We start from the raw sequence: 22,578 nt of genomic DNA, 5'->3' as shown, positions 1-22,578 counted from the left end.
CGAAGTGTCAGTCAGTGCTCACGAACCAGTCACTGGTCCCCAGTCTGCAGAACAACAATTCCATATTGTCCCAGGTTTTCCAGTTGCCAGGAGCTGCTGGGCTTCATCCTGAATCGCTCCATGCTCACTGCTTTGGCTGCAGCCCCAGTGATTCACAGGGGGACCAGGGAGTGAGTCTGTGCTCAAACTGTGGCCAGTTAGGGACCAAGGAAACCTTTGGGGTAACTGGGAACAGCATTGAAGATACCCTGTGTTGGGCCAGCTGCTGCTTCTCTACCAACTAGAAGTTTGAAAGAGCACCCCAATGCACTTTTTTTTTCCATGAGGGGGATGATGGAGAAGAAAGGCATCCTCCAACATCTGAATGTTTCAATTGGTTTTCTGCTGCTTCTTTACAGTTACTCCCCAGCTGCTTTGCACTTCCCTCTCAGATGCAACAGGGCCCCAAAATTCAACTGCTGAGATGGAAACATGTTTAATAATATGTTATGAAAAAGACATGGTGAAAAATTCCAATATAGATGGAGGATTTTAGTGCCAGACTGTGCCCTTGGATTCCAACGCATATCTTCCATTAAAGCTATTAAAAATGTTTGCGTTTCAAGGAAGAATTTAGATTTTTGACAACATTCCCTCTTTTTCTCTGGGAGCCAAACATTTTCTGTGGTAACAGAAAACATTATAACAAGAATAAATATAATGCATTTAGGCATTAAAATGAATAACAGTCCTTGATCTATTTGCTGAAGATTATAGGCATGAGATGTGAAAGCTGTTAGTGGCTTGAAGAAAGGTCCTTGCTGCAATCGGCACTACGGCTTTGCTTGTATTACAAAATATGAAGGAGATGACTAGAGAGGAATCCAGATCCTTGCATCATATGGAGAAGTTGCTGAGCATCTCGTGATCTTAACTTTGGCCACTGTTTTGCTGTATTTCATCGCATTTTCATCGAGATCCTAAAATCTAAGGGTAACATACTTGCCACAGGTGAGCTGCTGCCTCCTCTTTCAGAGGGGTCAAAACCTCCGTGGCGAGTGTGTAATTGCTGTGTGTATAAGGGAAACGTTGAGCCTGTTTCCTTTACCCCCAAGGTGCTGTATGAATGAAAACGGCATTGTAAAAGGGAATGCTGCTTTCCTTCCCAAACACCCAACCCTTCAATTTCTGTATTGTTTCAAATTAGAGCAATTTAAGTCTGTATAGAGAGAAACTCTTATCTTGTCCTCAGGAAAGGAAATAGCTCTCATCTTTTTCCCCCTCCTCAGATGTTTGGGGTGGTCTGTGAATGTTTCCGTTCCTTTTCTTCAGGAATGAAGGAAGGCTGCCTGTCTCTGTCTTGTGCATCTTCCCTGAGGAGTGGGGAGAGCCTGAGCTCAATGCAGGAGTTGGAGCTCTCTGTTGCCTGCTGCGTTTCTGGAACTTGCACTGTACCAGCTGGAAGCGTAGATCATGGTGGTGATGGCACTGCAGCTTTACAAGAACGCGCTTAGCAGCCCTTCGGTCCCCAGGTCAAGCTGAACTCCCTAGTGAGGCTACCCAGCATCATGTAAGTTAGCGAGAAATCTTTAGACATTTGTGTGGCAAATTCCACCAGAAACCTAATTTGCTTTAAAGGGTGTTCGTCATCTCCACAAAAATGCTGTTTCATTAAAACTGACTACTTAAAAATTTATTTTTTTTGTCCATCTCATCAGAGAATTCCCAAGGCAGTTGTGAGCAAACGTTATTTTTACCCTTCCTATTCCTTTATATATAAGGCATAGATAACGCCTGGTGTTTATTTCCTTGGGATGCCGTGCATATCTTCAGATTTGGTCTCCTTGTTTAGGAAAAACTAATGTGTTGCATTTTTGGCTGTTGAGCAGACCGTAACAGCAAAGCCAAGGGGCTTTGCCTGTAAATATTAGCCACAGCTAGCTAGGGTGTGGTTTCCAATGATTTAAATACTTATAGAATGCCATCAGAGAGTGAAACAAGGAGGCAGGGGGAGGGAGGGGATGGGTAAAGGAGAGGACTTGTTTGTTTTAATCTCTGTGGAACTGTTAACTGTACAGAGTTGTCTCCCCAAAGAAATATTTGGAAGCAGTTGCATAGTGGTGAGAAGGGAGGGGGAGGACCCTGACTTCTTGTTGTTATTGTTCAAAAGGTTTGGAAGGCTTGCAACTGTTTTCCAGCATTTATTCAGACCTCTACGTAAATTTTCTGATCTGTGGAAGTGGCAAGCACCCCAAACTCCATCAGGAAAAGTTCATCTCAAAACAAACAAATGAATTCTTGAAGAGCCTGTGCAGGCAGTTTCCACCCCGTTGTTACCTCTCTCCTCCAGAACACACAAGTCACGTTCCCTTGATGTTATAACCCACAAAACTGCTGTACCAAGTCACGTTTGGCTGTGGTGCTCACCTAGTGCTCTCTCAGGGTTTTCTGGTCTTATTTCCTACGGTTGCCCTTAGCATCGCTGAAGCTAAGCTCGTCTAAGAATCAGTGTAGCCTGATGGATTTAAGAAGCTAGAATACACAGCAAAGATGAATGAACTTTAATTAAAATGCAGCCCGTTGGTTCTTTTCCTCATTAAAGAAACAGACTGTCACAGAAAGCTGGGGTGTTTCTCTTCTGTAAAGACCTCGTACCAGTCATACCTTAGCCTGTTCCCCTCCTTTCCTTTTGTCAGTGTGAGGCATCTGCCTTAGCAAGCTGTGCTCTTCATTCCGGAGTGATGAAAGAGGACAACAATAAATTACAGTGCCTTTTAAGAAATCTCCAAATCTTATCAGATCTCATATTTCATCCTGGCTGTTTTCTATGCCATTCTTTTACTCTAATTGCCACTGAAAATTTACAGTTTGCTGCTGTCCTTGTGCACCTAGTACTTGAAGCTACTGCTGTGAAATGGTATGGAGGCAGAAAGCAGAGATTCTCTCTCCTCCTTTTCTTTTTCTTTTTTTTTTTTTTTTTAATTCCTGTTCCTTGTGAAATCCCCAAATTCACATTTTCCCATGCTTCTGGGAAGAGTGACACTTTATGTACTCTGAGGTATCGTTACGCTGCTAAAAATGGAAACTTGATGCTGCTTCTTGTGGGGTGGAGGGGAAAGAATTGAGAAAGGTGGCAGTTTTACCCCAACTGTCTTATGATGCTTGAATGCTGGGAATAGAAAGCAATATAACAAATGTCTGAAAACCCAGCCACTTACCACTTTTTTATATAAATTCCAGATTACGGGCCAAACTCACTGTTGACATAAGCAGATGCAAATCTAGTGAAGTCACTGCAGTTACTTCTGCTTATGCCAGAGGTGAATTTGTCCTTATTTTTGGAACGTGCTGGGTTTGTGCTACAACATTGGCACACTGTATCGCGTCAGAATGCTTCTGAGCGATGGCTGCCTGCCGCTGGCAGCCTGACATGATGCATCACGTCAAACATCTGCCTGATAATGATCCTGTTCTGCTTTTTGACATGAGGTATCATGCCACTGTATCATGCCCAAAGGCACCTCTTGGGAATCGTGGCAGGACGTGTTAATAAGGAATGTGTGCTAAATGAGTACCGGCGCGTTTTGGCACCCTGTGGAAAACAGTGGTATCTATGTTAGCGCATCTATGCATCTCCTGCAAGTGCCTCACGTACTTGAGTGTAAAATGATTGCTAATGTACTCCCACCTCAGTGTATTGTATTAGCGTAGTAGATGATAAATCATTTTCTACTTTGATCTGGTTCTGCTTTAAGGCCCGATAGTGGATTTTCTCCTAAAATCCATCAATATTGAAAGAACTTGTTCCTATTTGTGATTTTACAGACTTGTTTTGTTACTGTTATTAAGTATAGGAGGGTGTTGTGTTGCCCTTGTGTTTTATTCCTTTTTAATAAACTACCATCAGGCTGCATCGCCGTTGCATCTGAAAGCATTTTACCTCTGACAGAACGGTGCTAAACAACATCTCCCCTGAAACAGGAAACATGTTTCACAATCCTCTGCAGCGAGCAGCACTGCTTCCCTGAGAGGATCTGCGCGGGTGGATAGCAGCCAGTTGTCCAAATGTGAGGAGGCCGGGTGCCAGCAGACGGGGCGGCCAGAGGAATGCCTGAAGGCAGCCCAGCCGTACGCTAGCGGTAAAAACCTCCAGGTCAGGATCAGGCGCGTGTCCAGGAACAGCGAACTTCAGAAGGTGGTGCTTGTTATTGCCGACCGACGGCCTCTGGCTCCCGCGGACGTCGCTGTCGGGATAACGTTCCTGCCTTAGGCTTCTTGTTGCAGTAGGAAATGAGGGGAAAGAGATTTCTGAAATTAATAGGGCCCAGATCGAGCAGAGATTTGTAGATAGCAATCAGCACTCGGATTTTCTGTTTCCCTGAAGAAACTGTTCAGAAGCCCATACGTTTGGTTTAGCAAAGTGTGTGCTGTATGTGTGCAGTGCCCCCGTGGAAACTTCTGAGTGGCTGCGGAGGTTAACACTTCAGGCTGAATGCATTTAGGTAGATACATAAAATGCAACAGGAACAAATTACCAGAGTGCTATTAAAAAAGTATATAGCTGCCTTAAAATCTGTATACCCAAAACTTTTTTTTTTAAAAAATCAAAACCAAAAACCCTAACCAAAACAAACAACAACAAAAAAACCAACCAAAAACGTGCCTGCAGGAAATTGGATCTTTTTTCAAAGTATTGCAGTTGAATGTTTTGGAGAAATGCTTTCTATAAACAGGGAATCCTACTGGGGTCAGACAGAGCTATTTTAACCTTATGTATTCATCTAACTGTTCTGGCCAAGGAGATGCCTGTGTGTGTATATATACAGAGAAAGAGAGAGGATAAATTTAGAGTTTTTGATTGAAGGCTTCAATTTTTGGCCACTATTAAATGTCGATAACCTTCAAATTTTGTGAAAAAGAAAGTTGAAAAAATTCATTTTAGGCCAAGCAAAAGCAAACAAGAGCAAACGAATGTAGGAATCCCCAGGCTGGTGAGCTGGGGTGATGCTGACGAGCCATATATCCAGTCCTTTTCCATGTGTGGAATGGTATTGAAAGCCTGCGGGTCCGGGGCTGCAGCAGGGCAGCTCGCTGGCAAAAATGCGCACCCAGAGCTAGGCCACAAGCGTGTTTGAGTGGGACTGGAGCCATTACAACCAGACCCTGGTTTTCCATGTGCTTTTCAAATAGAGCAGTGCACTTAATTGATTTGGGGGTGTGTGTATATATATTTTTTATTATTATTATTTTTTCTTCAGCATTGTGGATTGAATGTGGGGAGGGAAGCAAACCTTCCCAGCCTGTCTGGTGGAGAATGCATCCAACCTGCCAGCTCCTGTGGGACCAGCGGGTTTCTCCTCCCTCTCAGATGAATTCCCAGGGTGAGTCCCCGCCGCTGCAGGTGACACTGGCGGCCTCACTGCTGGAGCCTGGCCGCGCTCCCCGCCGACCGACCCCCGCCCCCCGGCAGCGAGCGGGGGGGACTCGCACCAAAAGCGAATAAATACATAAACGCGTCGGGGGGGGGGAGGCTGCCCGGGAGCGCAGCGCAGCGCCGGGCGGGCTGGGGGCAGGTGCTGCGCGGCCGCGGAGCCGCCGGGCGGGGAGGTGGGGGGGGGGCGGGCGGGGCGCGGTCCCGGTCCCCGCCCCCCCCCCCGGCCCCGCTGCTGCCGCCGCCGCCGGGGCGCCCCGCGCTGCCGCCGCCGCGCTATAAGTGCGGGCGCGGGGCGCGGCGGCCGCTGAAGATGCGCTGGCAGCCGGTGCTGCGCGGCGCCCCGCCGCGGCCGCCCTGCGCGGAGGAGGAGGAGGAGAAGGAAGAAGAAGAAGAAGGAGAAGAAGAAGCAGCAGCAGCAGGGGGAGGCGGCGGTGGCGGCGCGGGGCGGCCGCGGCCATGAGCTGCTCGGACGTGGCCATGCAGCAGCCCGCCCCGGCGGCGTGCGGGGCGCCCCGCTATCTGGCCGGCGCTGCGGCCGCGCCCGCGGCGGGATGCCCGCAGGTGAGCCGCGGGGAGGGAAGGGGTGCGCGGGGGACCGCGCAAGGCGGGGCGGTGGGGCGGGCTGGGAGGTGAGGGCGCTTTTGGGGGACACCCCCCCCCCCCCCCTCCCTTAGCGGGCTGCACGGCGCATCGCTGGCCAGCGCACCGCCCCGGCCAGCCAGCGATGCGCCGTGCAGCCCCCGGCCTGATTTGGAAATGCGGGGAGCTGCTGAGGGTGCCCCAGGCCAGCGGAGCCTGGTAAGACCTTATTTTTTTAAAAAAGAAATATATTTCCCCCCCAAACGCATGTACTTGTGGGGTGGATCTTGGCTTGCTGGGCTGGAGAGGGGACGGGGGAGAAAGTTCTTTCTTGCTTTCTTCCCCCCTTCCCTCTGCGCCGTCGCTCCGTACTTGACCGAGCTCCCCCGCTTTGTCGCCCGCCGGTGCGGTGCGCTCCGCGGGCGCGCACAGGGGCGCAACCTCCGCCCGCCGGCGGGGGGGGACCCCCGCTGCTCCCCACGGACGGGTGGCGCACCGCACCGCGCACCCCGGCTCTCCTGCAAGATCGGCTCCGGCGAGTATCCAGCTGAATTTGGTGATCAGATGTTTGTTGGTTGTGGTTGTGTTTTTTTTTTTAAAAAAAAAAAAAAGTGAATCAGGAAATTCTTATCAGGCTGACAGCATTTTTAGACTATGCAGTGCGTGGGTGAAGTGGGACTAATATTGACTTGGCCCTAATGTAGTCATCTGAGAATACATTTTTTGGTTGTTGCTGCATTCCATAAGGTTTTATCATTATTATCCATGAAGATTGTTTTCTCCGTACATGGGAAGTGACCCCTAATATCAGCTTGCCTGGGAGACACGAATATGGGCTAAAACATTAAAATTCCTGTCGCGTGTTACTGTGACTTTTCTTTATTGTTGAGAGAGGGAGCCCGCTGCAGAAACGATACCCCAGCGAACTTGTCCAGGTTGCTCACGTTGTTCAGCGTAAATGCGAGCTCTGGAAAACTTGTGGGTTTCGTCTGTCGCAGCATGCCTTCGTTATTACTCCTTCTCTAATCTAGGTCACAGCTTGCAGAACCTTCCATCTATTCAGTAATTTTAGCTACAAACTTTTGTGTTTGAATATCTGGAGCTCCAGTTGTTAGCCTGCGTGACTTGGAGGGAAAGTCAATAAATAATCCCAAATATCTTGACTCTTTGACTAAGAGACCTAGAAGTAGAAAACTGTACTTGAAACTTCAGTGAACTTTTTGGCATTTAACTTGGTAGGTGATCAGCTGTATTTGTCTTCCAGATCTGGAGTGTAGAACACATCCTATGTGAAAAATCTATTAAACGCGTTAGCAGCTGTGTCACGCTCAAGTGCAATTGCTTTTTATTTTTAAACAGAATCATGAAGTTTCTCCATCAGCTGAAAGCAGCACCGTATATGAAATGTCCCAGAGGCACCCTAACGAGCGCCAAAGTTTCTTGAAATTTTATTTTAAATAAACTGAGTTCTTGTGGGCTGTGCTGCTTGAGAAAAGTGGAGGTAGATAGCAAGGCAGGGAACATAGGTAGCTCTGTTGAGCCAATACAGCTTGTGAGTTGTGGCCAGCACCGTATATCCCCTGTCCACCAAAAAACATTCTAAACCTTGCTGTATCCAACATGTTACTGACAATTTCTTTCAGTTCATCCTGCTTGCACCAGTTCTCCTGAAATATAATGGAGCTGGCAGGTCTTTGCAAACTAGTGAAATGTCAGACTGAAAAACGGAGCTGTTGTTGCCGAACTAAGAACGTTGCACCCTCTAGTTCCAACAGCTGCGAACTTCAGAGCAGTGCATGTATTTTCTCTGAATCCAATGTTTTTTAAATAACAATAAAAAAGTAAACAGAATTAACTCCTCATGCATCTGTAGTGGTAGTGGAAAGATTTATTTTTTTTGCGTAAAGCATGACATTGGGCAAGTGTCTGTTTCTTTAGAATTATCCTGTCAAGGGACATTTAATCGTCTGGTGCAGAAGGTAAGAAAGAAGGGTGAAGAAACTGTTGCCAGGTTTTTGTTTCTTCTTACACATGCGTTCAACATGTAAAATGCTCCTGCGCTCTTTGTGAGGATCATGACCGTTTTAAAGTATGTTCTTCTTTGCCAGAATTAAAAACTGTGGTTTAAAAATAACAGCGAGGGAAGATGAATTAGTGGGATATCTTAAAACTAAAGCTCTGTATTGGATCTGATGAAGTGGAGCTCACCCTTAAAATATCCAAGGACTCCATGGAAGCTTTTTTCAGTATCAGTGTGCTACGCTGTTGTCTTTTCGGTACCCAGTTTGTTTTCTGAGAGAGAAAGCTCCTCTGTGCTGTGCTCCTGTTGGCTTTCCTTCTCTCCTCAGTACGAGGAGATGAAGGTCTGTGACTCTTGCTAAAGCTTGTGCATCTTTGTAGGTATTTTTAATAAATCTGCAACAACTGTGTTGTTGTTATGCCGGTTTTTGGTATCAGTTTTGTCCCTTTTAAAGAGCAGAGCAAGCTCCTTAGCTGTGGAGCTGCCGTTGCAGATGTATAGGCTCAAATTCTGGGCCATGGTGTCTATCTGGAGAGCTAACCTCATCGTGTTTCTATAGGTTACGTACTGCATACGTGGGTCAGGAGAAGCATCTCCAGCACACAGCTGATATTATGCCACTGCAGTGAAAGGGTTGAATGGTCTTCTCCGTATTTATTTTATTTTTTTAAATAACAGGTCTCGGATTGCTTTTAAATGGTGGACTAGCATGCACCTGGGTTTTGCAGGAGTGACACTTATTAATATTAATTAATATATTTTTTTATAGGGGCTGGTCCATCATGCCTTTTTAAGTTACCCCGCTCTAAAGTTACTCCTACATTTCTGTATCTGTAGTTTTCAGCGCAGGACTGATTTTTGCCTTGCACAGAAATGCAGGATTTCTGGAAGCTTAGCTTTCACCAATCCTTAGCCAAGAAAGGACTTGCTGGCAAATTAATTTCGGTGGGATTTTTTTTAAAAGCACTTAATGGACTGAAGCCTGAATTCCTATTGAATGTTAATGGGAGTGGAGGCTTAGCACCTTAGATCTTTGAGATTGCTGCAGTCTAGGGTGTTTGCTGGAGGGCAGTGAGCGGAGTATGTATATACACATGCTCGTACAATGCCAGAAGGCGCTGATGAAAATGGGGTGTGGCCCTAATTCTACAGATAAATCGGGGTTTCCATATTCCTTTGCCAAAAGACATAGCGAGCGTGTGCCGGTGTTGCAACACAAATGTGTTGCTGTGCGTGGTGAGGAGCCGTGCCGGCGTGAGGGCAGAGCACTGCAGAATGGTGAAACTCAGCCGCTTTGCATCGTACGCTTTCCTGAGGGGCTTTGCAGGAGTTTGGCTTTCCCGTGGGCTGGGTGAGAGGAATGGGTGTAACGGAGCTGCTCATTTGAAGAGACTCTGGAAACACCTAATTGCTGAAGAATCCCACTGTATTCCTGGCGTGCACGGAACACTGTGATGGCTTGCCGTGCCCTGGCAGCCTAGGTATAGCAAGCGGCAGAGCTGAGGTTAAGGTAGGATTCACCCTGGCTCACTAACAGCTGAGCTTAAGACCTTTGAGATGGGAAGTTACAGTAAATGGTAGTTTTGGAATTTCTTCATGGTATGTAGAGGTAGAGAGCTAAGCCAACACCATCCTTGCTAAATCAAGTCTTGCATGAAGAGTTGTGATGTGCTCAAGGCAGACTTTCTGCTGGCAGTGCTGTAGACAGACTTTTTCCAGATAAGGGCTTGTCTTCATTAGAAAATTAGGTCACTAACTCAACTCTTCCTTCCAGACTAACAACATTGCAGACAAGGGCAAGTCATGTTTAACGTTGTGTCAGCTGGCTGTAGCTAAACCCTAATTCACGTGCTGTAACTTAGTTTTTCAGTACAATTCTGTGTATCACATGCTCACAACTTTGAGGACGAGTTTATTATCCTGCTTTTACTGTGTGGCAGTCCACGTAGCTAACGCAGCAGAAGAGAGCTTCGCATTCACTTTCTGTAGTTCAGATGCTTTCCCAAGACTTCTTCTGAAGCCTGACGTTTGCCTTACTGCCGACTTTGCTGGAAGCTGAATCAGACCTACGTAACTCGCCTTTAAAGGCTACTCTCAGAATTACAGGATGCAAAACCTAGATTAAGTCTTGCCTTGTGTGGGGGGCTTTTGTTGGTTTGTTTTGTTTAATCCCATGAGATGCTGCTGATTTAAAAAAATTGGCTTGCTTTACTTTGTCGTTCTGACTGGGACAAAACTCTTTATTTGATCATCATCTGCATAAAAATAGAGCTTTGGACTTGAATGGTACACCTCTGTTTAGATGTACAGCAAAAGAAGTAGAAATTCATTCTTTTTCCACTGCTTCCCTCCATCGGCAGCGCATAGCAGGAGCCCCAGGCTCTGCTGCTGCAAATCCAGTGGCTTACCTGAAAGCGAGCGTGTGGCTTTGCTCTTGCCTTGCTCATTTGCGAGGGGAGCAGTGAGCATTTCATGCTTTCAGGCCATGCCGTCAATACTGCTTTCAGGCCCAGCGTTCGGTGCCCTGATTGCTTGAAATTGTCTCCTTCCTTGAATACGTTCTGTGTTATCAGTGGGAGCCTGCTTGGCAGACAGCTCCACAAATGGAGGACTGTCCGTGATTTGCCTCGAGTTTGTTGCTGAAATTCCTTCGCAGAAGCTTATGTCAAATGACAGCCTTTTTCTCAGGATAGGGTCATATAGCGTTTCCTCAGCGTAGTTATTCTTTCTTTTTTGTTCCTGTTCTTTCCCTCATAATGGAAAATCTGTAACAGGTGGCCACAGGCACACCACACTTTCATGCTTGGGAGCATAAAGGACCATGTGCTGTGTAATGGCATGTGTGGAGATGGGGAGCTGTAGGAATAGGCAACCAGCTTATATGAAAAATCAGAGCTGGCCTGAATTTTCTATTCAAACTTGGTGAAACTGAAACTTTTTCTGTTCTCAGCTCTGCTTGGTTGTTTTTCTGTTTTGCTGCCTACTAGCTGGTTTCAGCTGGAAGTGAATTTTTTTCAATTTGTGAAGAGGAATGTTCTGACATTTTTACCAGACACCCTGGGTGAGATCCGGGACCCTTGAAGTCAGTTGGACTTTTGCCATTGGCTTTAATGTGGCCAGAATTTCACTGCATGGGAACCGTTTTGCTTGGTTCTGGATAGGCTATGTAAGAAAATAACAGGAATCTTTGAGAGGGGGGGTTGTGTGAGATTTTGGACCACATGCTTTCTTGGTCTAGAAGTGGTCAGATTTTCTCCAGAGGACAGGATGATGCTTAGCCAGCGTAAACCTTCTCTTTAATATTCCCGTATTAGTGGTGATTTGCTATTGACCTTTAGTTTCCTTTTGTTAGACAGCTTGTGGTTAAGAGTTTAAATTCTCTTTGCAAGACCCTGTTTGTGAATATATGAAATAACAAAAGTAGCGTTGGTTTAAGCCGAATTCAACCCATGGTGTGCAGCACTATTTACTCAGAGGTTGTACCGTTCATCCTTCAGCCGTGAACTGAAGTCTGTTCTCTTAAGCTGGCATCAGGTGCTATAGACGCTGAATTTCCCTATTTCCCAGTACACTAAGCTGACTATTAATTCTGTATTCTGGGTCTTGGCCAAAATGAGCTTTTGGGTGTTTGTTTTGTTTTCTGGAGGCTGCTTAATGTCAGTCTCTAGTTTGTAAGGAAGGGAGAGGTGGATTTCATGAATATATTAAAGTATTGGTGATCTGAACATAGGCACGAAATCACACTGTGTTTGGTCAGGAAATACTCTTCATAAGATCTTACAGGTGCTTTGGCTACTTCAATATATGCCAGAACTATTCTTATGAAAAACAAAGTGAAACTGGGCTAGCCCAGGTTATTTATCAGAGACCTAACCAGGGTTTTTCTGGGAGGTGGGGGGTGGGAGTAGGTTGTTCAAGCCACCCCCCCCACACCCCCACCCCTTACGGTGGGACAAATTCATTTAGACCTTGATCTTTCATTTAGCACTTGATGATCTCGTGTACTTTTCCACTCACGCAAGTGCAGTCAGAAATGCTATGAAAAGTAAGGTCAGAACAAGTAACACGGAATTTGGGTGCAGACAGGGTGTTTAAGGCAGTGGAGGGGGAGAAAAACGTCAAAGGATGTATACAGTGGAAGGGATGTATATACATTGCATACAGGGAAAACTTACTGAGTCACTCTGTCTTGCTGTAGTCTCTTATTTAAAGAGTTCTGTAATTACAGGCTGATAATTTCACCCTGAAATACAAGTTTATTAGAACTGTGTCTGATCACAGGCTTGAAGCTGGTTTTGTTGGTTTTTTTAAAAGAGATAATTTAGAACTGTCATCCTTTGCAAAAAACTGTCCTCAAAACACATCTTTTCACTATAAATAACTTCAGTCCATACGCGAGGCCTTGTATGTATCCATCAGTACTGTCATGTTTTTTTACATTAAAAAAAAATAATCAGATTTGGGGTTCTCAAAAGCAGCAGTTGCTCAGAGTATCTTGTAATGACTACCCATGGACTGGAGGAGAGGGAAGAGAGTTGAAATGGAAAATGAATTAGATTCTTAGGCTGTGGAAGGGGGGACATTCCTGCACTGAGAAGCGACTCTGGAGATAAGTTTTAATTTCCTGAGCTCCCAATCTTTGTATAGGAACATTGAAAGACTTCCTTCCTGATAACAAAGTCAAGCCAGGGGCTGTATTAAACGGTGTGTTTCTGTATATAATTGCATGCTTGTATATCTGTTTGCATATTTGCAGTAGAAATGCAAGTAGTGTACCTGTGATCGAAGTCAACTTTTAAAGTGTTGCATGTGTTCAAGCGCGTACACTGCGCCTGAGATGTGGTAGATCAATGTATATTTAGACTTCTGTAAAGGATCTCTTTCATACTTTGTCTCTACTTAAAAGAACAAAATCCAACCAAAAGCAAAAATGAAAAAAACCCTCACCCTCCTCAGGCACTGGTCTTGCATTTTTAAGAGGGACTGGGTTATGGTGTACCTTTAAGAATGAGCGAGGCACTAAGGTAGATGTGTCACAGATTTCTAATGCATGTCTTCTGTATATGCAGTGTTGTTACAACCATTTCTGTCTTGAGGTCTCATCGTTCTGTGAAGTTCACTGTGAGTGCTATCTTAGTAAGCATTTCGGAAGAGCTGTAAGGCGACTTTTTGTTTGCTGCTTTGGTCATAGAAGGCAAAAGGCATTTACCAAAAAAGTATAGGTCAGCCAGAATTCTGTGTTTGTGAAAATGTGTTTCAGAGCCTCAGACTATGTTTCTTCAGACTAAAATTTTGGCAATTTTAGTTTCTATTAAACTGTGTTAATTTGCTGTTTCCGTCTTTGGTTCTTTGCTTTTTTCTTTAAAATGAATCTCACAGTTTTTCTTTATATTTTATAGGATCTTGGGATAAACCCGTAAGTAAATAAGTAAGACTGTGCTAAGCAAAGCCATGCTTTGTGAAGCACAGGTTCACCTGAATTCCAGACTATTGTCTGGATATCCCAGATTGTAAAATAAAATTACTTACATCCCTCATTGCAGTTCATGCAACAGCATCGGAATTAAAGGTGTTACTGAGCTGTTTTATGTTTATCAACCTACTGCAATATTGCTTAGTTGCTATGAGCATTTAGTATTATAGGTTTTAATTCCACTTGCCAATAGTTATTTTTTACGGGTTGTATTTATTAAATAATCATAATTAAGTTTTAGCCCCAGAGTATCATTTTTGTGTTACAATGAGAGAATTTGTATCGGCTTATACAATTTTAGAAAGCACTAGATGGAAATACATTGATGATATACAAGATCTGAAAAAGACTTCAAATTATTTCTAAATTGGACAAGTGTATTTAGTGGATAAATGGAACGTTATAGACTGTGTAGTTGTTTAACTTTTTCTATAGAACAACTTTGGAGAAAGGGAAAAAAGCCATAAACCTAAAGAGAATCTGATGGCGCTAAAGTGTTGCTAAGCCAACCGTAAAAGATAAGTCAAACTTCAGTAATAAGTTGTGTAAGATAAGTAATTCTATAGAAAAGCTATGAAATACTTCGACATATGTGCTGTAGTTGTTTCAGGGTTCCTGAAGCTGCTTATGCATAAAGTCAGCTGTGGAAGTGGCTAGTGAGCTAAAAACAAGGATTCCTGCAGCTTGACTGTTGCGGGGAGATTTTTTTTTTCTGTGAAAACAGTTGTAAAGTGGAACATCTGAAAAATATGTTCCATGCAAAATGGATCTTCACACACATTTATTTTGACATTCAGGTTTGATTTGAGAGAGAGAGAGATGATTTTGAAATAGCCATTCACAGATGGCTTGTGCGGGTTTTATTTTTTTATATGCTTCTCTGTTTTTGGTTTGGGGTGGATTTTTTTGCATATGTTTGCAGACTTGTCAATTCCCCTCTTCCCCCAGATCACATGTTTACTTTTTTATGACTTGAATTTTTGTCCTTTTTTTCCAGAAGCTCTTGTTTAGAAAATCTAAAGAAAAAGGAAAAGGGGAAAAAAATAAAAGAAAACCACCCCAAAACAACAACAAAACACCCCAAACCAACCAAACAAAAAAAACCCCTCAACACCCCCCACTCCACCCCTAACTGCAGTCGCCACCCTAAGGTGTAGCTTCCTATGATACAAGTTTTCTTGGCAGGGAATGAGAATGTATGGATTTTGCGAATGTTGATAATACAGTGGAAAATTTTTCAGGAAGCACCAGATTCTCCCATCTTTACGCCTTCAGCAGCAAGTGGATATGTGGGGTGGGGAGGGCTGTGTGCTCTCGGTGGGGGGAGTGCAGCTGGCAAAGCCTGGTGCACGTACAGCTACACGGGTGAAATGCAGGCGTTGCATATCTGGCCACCTTTCCACAGGGCTGGACTCGACCCCTGTAGGCTTTACTAGCGGGAGTATCCTTTCCAGTTGGGAGTCAGGAGTGAATTGTTAGAGCTTGTCTGTTTTCTTTTGAAGGTATTGAATGGAAGCTGTTGCCGGTAAATTGTGATTGTGAAACGTGGCAGAGAAGCAGGTCCATCTGTATGTGAGGAATAAAAACTCTGTGGGGGGCTGGTAATCTCTTCTTTGTGAAATGGCGGTGCAGAATATCCCTGGGTTCTAGCTATCGTTACGAAATGAATATTTAATGTATTCAGTTATTTTTCTTTAAGGAAACCAGATGTTGAGCTTGCACCGAATGCCATCAGTGATACATCTCTTGTTTGTTTTGTTTTTAATCCCAGAAGAAGTTAGCTGTATACAACAAGATGCAGGAGTCTCTGGAAGTGACCCTTCCCAGCAAGCAAGAGGAGGATGAGAAAGACCAGCCTGCTGAGATGGAGTACCTTAACTCTCGCTGCGTCCTTTTCACTTACTTCCAGGGAGACATTGGTTCGGTAGTGGATGAACACTTCTCAAGAGCTTTGAGCCAAGCCAGTAGCTTCAATCCAGAAACTGCCCTTACCAAGAGCAAGGCAGGGCTAAGTCCTCTGTGGAGAGGTAAGAGGAGCAGTAACTCGCCTTCTGTGGTGTGGCTTACTCTGTCCGTGTCACGGTAACGCACATTGCATTGCAGCTGAAATTTTCCTCCTCTGTGGAGGTGGAAAAATCCCCCTCAAATTTGAAAGAACCGAGGAGCTTCTTGGGGTTGAGCGAGCTGAAGTGTTAAAGGGGGAGAAAGGTCCCAAAGGCATGGAAGAAGCAGGCGTCTCCCTCTCTTGCCATAGCCCGCGGCCCTGCCAAGGTCTGGAAGGAACGGGGCAGAGCTCACATGGCTTCGCAAACGCCTGCTGCAAGGTTGGAGGCTTATTTTTAAGCTCCAAGTGTGAAACTTGGCCTGTGAGGCAAGAGCAAAGCTGTTTGGGATGCTGGCCTTGGACGTGAGGAGACCCATGCAGCCTTCTCGAGTGACTCTGCCAGGTGATTAAGATTCATCTAAGGCTGCTTTCCAGGTGGGGAGGAGCCAGCACAGGCTGGAAGAGGCTGGGGTGCAAGCCCTGGTCCACGTGGCTGCAGCCGCATGGCGTGGCGCGTTGCAGCCCGCCCATGGGCAGAGCTCACGGGGGAGAAGCGGCTGGTTACTGGCTTCCCACGTGTGAAATGGGGATGGTGTTACTCTGCTTCCGAGCAGAGAGTAGAAACGTGGTAGGTACTGCGAGGCATTTGCGTACTGCCGTAACGCTTGTGTCTTCTTACACATCTAACCAACGTAATGAAGAGCAGATCTTGGCAGACGTGCTAGGCAGACCTTACAGATAAAATTTCAGAATCGGTGACGAGAAAGCCTGCTGGTAGGATGCTATTTCCATTTTGTTGAATGTGGCAGTCCGGGTCATTCTTCAGATCCACAGCTGCATTGTTTCTTTGTGTGGACTGGCAAAGGGACAGAAACTAAGTGTCATGAGCAGTGACATTGCATCGGGTTGAGTGAGAGGGATACCGCGGGGATCCTTGTAGGGTCGGATCCTTGGGGGGTGGGGTGGGGGGTGGGGGTGGTGTCATAGTCAGCGATGCTGCGGTGAGAGTGTGTTGATGAAAGCCACAGATAAGAGACAGGCAGGATTTTTGGAAACTACTGTGAAGCGAAAAATAGCACAGAAGGACTTGCTTTCCAGAAGGATGATGACAAATCCGAGGAAGTTTAAGCAAAGGTCAGCACAAGTGGCTAGGGAGCTAGAGGAATTTATGGCTTGAGCCGGGACCATTAATGTTAATAGGAAATTTTCCGTTGACTCGACTGAGAGCAGGATTGAACCTATGCTTACTAAAAAGGAGACTGGGGCATTTATAAACGGTCCAGACAGGCTATAAATGTTTCAGAGATGGGATCAAGGCGGTCCCCAGAGACCTCATGCCTACAGCGAGCGCTCCTCACCGAGCCCAGAGACGTACCGTGGGTGGGGTGGGGTGTCTCCTCTTTGGCCTCCGACATTCCCTGCCGCTTGTCCCCTGGCTCCCCACAGGATTGCACAGCCCTCCCCAGGGGCTCTGCTGGGGACACGGTGGCCTGGCGTAAGGGTTGTTCAGCCATGCTGCCTCCTGACCCGCCGTGGCCCGTACCCTCGGCAGGGAACGGAGGTCTGCATGTCCCGAACATCTTCTGGGAATAAAGTAAGGGGATATGCCCTCTGCCGTCACTGCACCTGCTGAAGCAGTGTGAAAACCCTTGGGGAGGCTGCTGGGCAGGGCCGCTTGGTTCTGCACTGTGGATGCTGAGAAAGCTGAAGGTGTTTGCTTCTCCAGAGAGGAGAAGCTGACGAGAGTTTTATCAGGCCCAAACGAGTTTCTGAAACGTGCCTGCTTGGAAAAAGTGGGGAAGGGACGATGCTAACACCTTGGTCTTCTGGTTCATGTACAGTGGTCAAAGATGCTCGGTTACAGCAAATGGATATGAATTTATATCCCATTACCTAAAGAAGTTAAAATAGCATGAGCTTGAAGATCTTTTGTAAATAACCTTCATGGGCAGTTGGAATTTATGTCAATAAATTACTCAAAGATAAATTAAAAAAAATAAAAAAAAAGTTGTTGCGTTTGCAGTAGCTGTTTTGCAAGATACAGATTTAAACGGAAAGTGTGTGGGCAGGACTGGCTACTCAGCTCACTGTTATTTCTCCTTTACCTGAAAGGAGGGGTTAGTAATGGTTTTGGCTTTTTTTGTTGTTGTTGTAGGGGTTTTTAGTGTGCTGATGGAAGAGCAAACTGTAATTTCATCATTAAGGTGATATTGTGGGGTTTTTTTGTTTTGAAGGGGGATTTTGTTTACAGAAAATAATAGAAATACAGAAAATAGAACCTGTTGTCCTGAGAAGAGCAAGTTTTTGTCTTTTCTGTGTTGAAATAAAATTAACTTTGAAACTGACTTTTTATAAAATACAGCTCCCTGCAACGTGTTGCAGTAACACGGACTTTGAATATTGAATTGTAGGTGTAGCTACTCGAAATCTTTACCTGAAATCTCTTGCAAGGGCTAATGAAACTAATGATATCTTGAAACTGATGTTACCTTAACAGTATTTTTATCAGCATGTGTTTCCTAGCTGAAAGTGTTGGGGCTTTTTCTTTCCTAGATTTTGCGGTTTTTCTTTCTTTTTTTTTTCCTTTTCTTTTTCCTCCTGCCTTAACTGAGAAGTAATGTTGCACTACAGAAAATTCCATACATTGTCTTCTTTACAGCATGCGGGCTTTGGCATGGTTTCAGTGCGTGTTGGCCAGCCACCATGAACATTCGCATTAGTCACCACTTCGTGGTATTTGAGATGCTGCCATTTCCCTGCCTCCCTGCACTTAGAATAGGAAATCGTGGTAACTGTAGTGTCTTTCTTGGCAGACAATTTTTGTTAAATTCCTCCTTCCCCCCTCCTGAAAGCTGGTGGAAGCTACTCAGGTTTTTTTATTGGTTTTTTTTTTTACTTAAGCACAGTGCTGAAATGGCTGTTTCTCCGTTGCCGTCTCCCACGGAGGCCAGGTGTCTGACATGATGCCGTCTGTAAAGATAATTGGTTGTGCTTGCTGTTTGAAAGGTGGGAAGGAGAGGAGACCCTTCAAACACCGTGGAAATATGTGGTGGTCGAGGGCTGTGGTTCAACATGGGGATGGTTCTTGTTGGGATTGCTGCATACTTGGTAGCATCCTCTGTGAGCATTCAGGGTGGATGAACTTTTCTTGCATGTTCACATAACTTGGATAGACCCTGTCCCTCCAGTGACATGACTTGACCTTGACCGGTGAGGCTGGCCTCTGCAGTTACTCCGTAGTGTCTCATTGGCAGTTTCTGGCGGTGGTAATGGCTTTGGGGAATGTGCACAGGTTTGAAAAACAGAGGTGACCAAACAACATGCTCTCTGTGGCCTAGACCTTCTGCATGATAGGCAAAGCCAAGCTGTTCTGCAGTCTGGGACGAATTCATATTGGCACATCCAGTGGTTTGAAGTGCTCTCTCCTTGTATAAAAGTTGTCCTGCAGATGCTTTGTGGTTTTCTGTGCTTTTTTGAAGTGACATGGTTTGGATTTAGGGCTTTGCCATGCAGATAACAGCCGGATAGGTTCCAAAGACTCCCGATTACAGAGGTTCATTTTCCAGAATACTGGCAGTGCACTGTCAAGCTGTGCTCCTCTGTTAAGCAACGAAGAAAACAACAGGCTGCACACGAAGCAGGTTGGTTTTGCTTTTTTTTGCCAGCCCCGCAGCCAACACTGTAAGACATGTGCGCTCTCCATCTTGGCCTAATCCTTTTGAACAAGGAACAATACTAATTTTGGAGGGGTGCTCAGGCTTCTGTAATATGCTTGAAGCTCTGTCCAGTCTTCTAGCATGAATTGCAATAGAAATATGTTGCTAAAAAAGCGCAGCCTTTTGATGAAGATAGGCGTATTGGAGTACAGTTTGCTAGATAAGCTTGCAGCCTCTGAAGCAGTTCTCTATGTTTCTCCGTAGTGTGTTTGTGAAGTTTATTTCCAATATCAGAATTTAATCAGGCTCAATAAACTGCCTAAACCAAATCTAATTGAGGCAAGGAAAAATTTCTGTGATTTTAATGGATTTTAAAACAGATACATGAGTGTGCTTGTGATGCAGTCAGAAAATTCTTTTACAGTTCTTGTTTCCAAAATATTTTTGTGTAAACAAAGTTCAGAGGCAGGACCGTTTGAAGAATCAGTTCATTCTCAATGGTGTCTTCACCCAAGTCTTATTCCAGCTGCTTATTCAACAAAGTAAAACAAAAGGTCATTTAGAAAAAAATAAAAATGGTAAATGTTATATGAGGAAGAGAGGATTCCTTGCCTCATCAAATATTAAACTTCCCTGGCTTTATTTCTCTGTAGGCTATTATTATGACTGTTCTTTAATCAGAGGTGAAGTCCTGTATTTTTGTGTTTCCATCTTTGACAAAAAAAACCAACCCTTTTTGAGCTGAGACATACTGCATGAAGCAGTACTTTCAAACATGAGCTGGCAAGAGGATTGGGAGAATGGAGGTGCTAGTACTTCCCTACACATCAAGAACACTTAACTGCTCCTTCAAAAGAGGAATTTTTAGAATGTGATTTTGTAATGTAGAGGTAGAATCCATTATAATGTAAGTTGAGCCCTAGCTGTAAGGAGCAGCGAGTCTTTTACTTGGACAAAAACCTCTTTCAGTTATGTAGAAATTTCTGCTTGTCTGATCCTCCTGGGTACAGGGCAACATGATATATTTTATAAGTGATTAACATAAGATGCATTAGATACGACCTTTATCCCATCAAAGCATGCAGTTGGTTTGAGAAGATCTGGTATTCTTCCTTTAGCAAAATGTCTCCTGTTCTGCATTGTGATCTGCTTCTCTGTCCTCAGAAGCATTGACAGCCACAACAGCTGCCTTCCCAAATGGTGCGGTCTGCTCTGGTCAGGAGTTAGCTTCTCCTCATGATTCCTGTACCAAGGTCCTGAGAGACCTGTGACGACTCAGCCTGAAGAAGTCTTCTTGGGGAGGATCTTACCAATATGTGTAAATACCTGATGGGAGGGAATGAAGATGTGGGAGCCAGGCTCTCCTCAGCAATGCTTGCTGACAGGAGAGGCAACAGGCATGAATTAGAAGAGAGGAAATTCTGCCCGAACACAAGAAAACGCTTTTCTTTCTTTTAATCTAAATTGTTGAGGGTTGCTAAACGCTGGAACAGGTTGCCCAGAGAGGTTGTGGGGATTGGATCTCAGCCAAAATCTACTGGTCCTGGACAACCTGCTCCAGCTGATCCCGCTTGAGCACAAGGGTTGGACTAGATGATCTCAAGAGGTTCCCTCCTACCTCAGCTGCTCTGTCAGTCTGTAATTGCTGAGGAAGCTTGAGTTCAGTGTTACAAATTTCAGAGAGTAGAAAACCATTATGGTTTTTTTGTCATTACATTTGTTGTTCAGCTTCAGTCATACTTCGTTTCTCTCCTCTCTACAGAAAGCTCAACAATTTCAAGCCAAAGGAGCAGTTTCCCAGCTTCGTTTTGGACCAGCTCTTACCAGCCTCCCCCTCCACCATGCTTAAGTGGAGTACACCCCGATTTCCCCGTTACTGCACCAGGCACCTTCCCAACACCAGATCCCAGCAGCTGGCCAGGACACGGCCTTCATCAGACTGCCCCACCTCCTCCCCCTGCTGCATCTGAATCCTGGCATTATCCTTTAGCATCTCAGGTGAGCCCTTCGTATGCACACATGCATGACGTGTACATGCATCGCCATCACCCTCATCCACACATGCACCATCACCATCCCAGCTCACACCGTGACCCCCGGTATGGGTCCCTGCTGATGCCTTCAGTCCGCGCAGCCAGGATTCCTGCTCCCCAGTGTGACGTGACAAAGACGGATCCCGCTGCTGTCACCAGCGCTACCTCAGCATGGGCTGGAGCCTTTCATGGAACGGTGGACATTGTACCAAGTTTTGGGTTTGACACAGGTAAGGTGGTTCGATTTTGTCTGTGACTTGTTTTAGCAGGAAGGATTTGAGCAAAGAAGTGGACTCCCCACAGCTGAAGCAGGGCTTGTTCTCAGAGCCTTCTACAAATACATTTCCAGGTGGGAATCTCTCCTAAAATTGCTGTCAGGGCAGATGAGCTGTGAAACATCCAGCTCTCGCTGCCTTTTGCTGAGAGACCTTTGTCTGCCTTGGTCCCATTCAAGCCAAATGAGTTGTGACATGATAGATTTTTTTTTGGTTTAAATCTTGTGGGAAATGGCTAATTAAACTTCCATGTGGAAGCTTCCAGCTTGTCCAGCTAGTTCATGCGTGCATTCACCAAAATACAGCTCCAATGAGGACTGAACTAATAACTTGTCAGTGCATGAGGATCGCATCCTACTCATCTAAATTGGAACAGATCGGCATTTCCTTCCTGTGCAGTATCCAGGTGTCACAGAGAGAGCAGAGATGCCGGTTGAGCTGTGCTCGCCATCAAACCAAACTTCTTTCTGTAGGGTATAGGCAAAGGGCTGTGAATTAGATCCATTTTGCTGCAGGGTCTGTAGGCGTAGGACAGCTTCCACGAACTACATCTGCATCTGCGAGCTTTGCCTGGCAAGCTCCCATCTCAGTGTTAGGAGCAGTCAAGCAGCCCTCGCTGCTCGTAGTTGCTTGCAATCAGGTGATGATGGGTGACAAACAGTTTCCAGCGCATCCGTCCTGGAGCTCATATGCACTATTGAGTCTGCTTGGTATTTATCTCGCCAGCAGCGATCCTTGCAGATTAGTACTTCTGAAACACGTTATGTTATTTATTAAGGAAATACTAGGTTTGCATCTCTGTTCCCTTTTCTTTAAAGTATCTGTCTCTCTTCTTGATAGCTCTAGCTAACTGATTCAATGTGCGAGAAGCACTTCCTTGCTTTGATTAGTGTGCAGGGGAACAAAGAATTGGTAAAGAAAAAAACATGCTATTTCTTAAATATGAAATACTATGAACCTAATGCAAATCTCTCTCTCCCCTTGATAGCAGCTGGGAACCAATAATCTCTTCTAAATACCGTGCCACTTGCTGCCTCAAGAAATTAAGAGAAAGCATGATAGGAGTCTTAGCACTGGACAGTTTT

The 22,578-nt window shown here is 45.2% G+C and overlaps 1 protein-coding gene across 2 annotated transcripts in view; it reads left to right on the top strand.

Annotated features, from left to right (window-relative positions):
* The first annotated feature begins 5,642 nt into the window (after positions 1–5,642).
* Positions 5,643–22,578, top strand: part of VGLL3 (vestigial like family member 3) — a 28,403-nt gene continuing 11,467 nt past the window's right edge. Inside the window, exons 1-3 of one of the 2 annotated variants that reach the window (XM_056329642.1) lie at positions 5,643–5,974; positions 15,260–15,512; positions 20,948–21,448. In XM_056329642.1, coding sequence (XP_056185617.1) covers positions 5,870–5,974; positions 15,260–15,512; positions 20,948–21,448 — 859 coding nt within the window. In that variant the 5' untranslated portion in view covers positions 5,643–5,869. Of the gene's footprint in view, positions 5,975–15,256; positions 15,513–20,947; positions 21,449–22,578 lie in introns of both variants that reach the window. The other variant, XM_056329641.1, reaches the window with a different exon arrangement.

The sequence above is a fragment of the Falco biarmicus genome, chromosome 2 (genome assembly GCF_023638135.1).
Source record: "Falco biarmicus isolate bFalBia1 chromosome 2, bFalBia1.pri, whole genome shotgun sequence".
In the NCBI taxonomy this organism is placed as follows: domain Eukaryota; kingdom Metazoa; phylum Chordata; class Aves; order Falconiformes; family Falconidae; genus Falco; species Falco biarmicus.
Note: the sequence above shows the minus strand (reverse complement) of the source record. Positions and strands in the feature narration are given on the sequence as shown.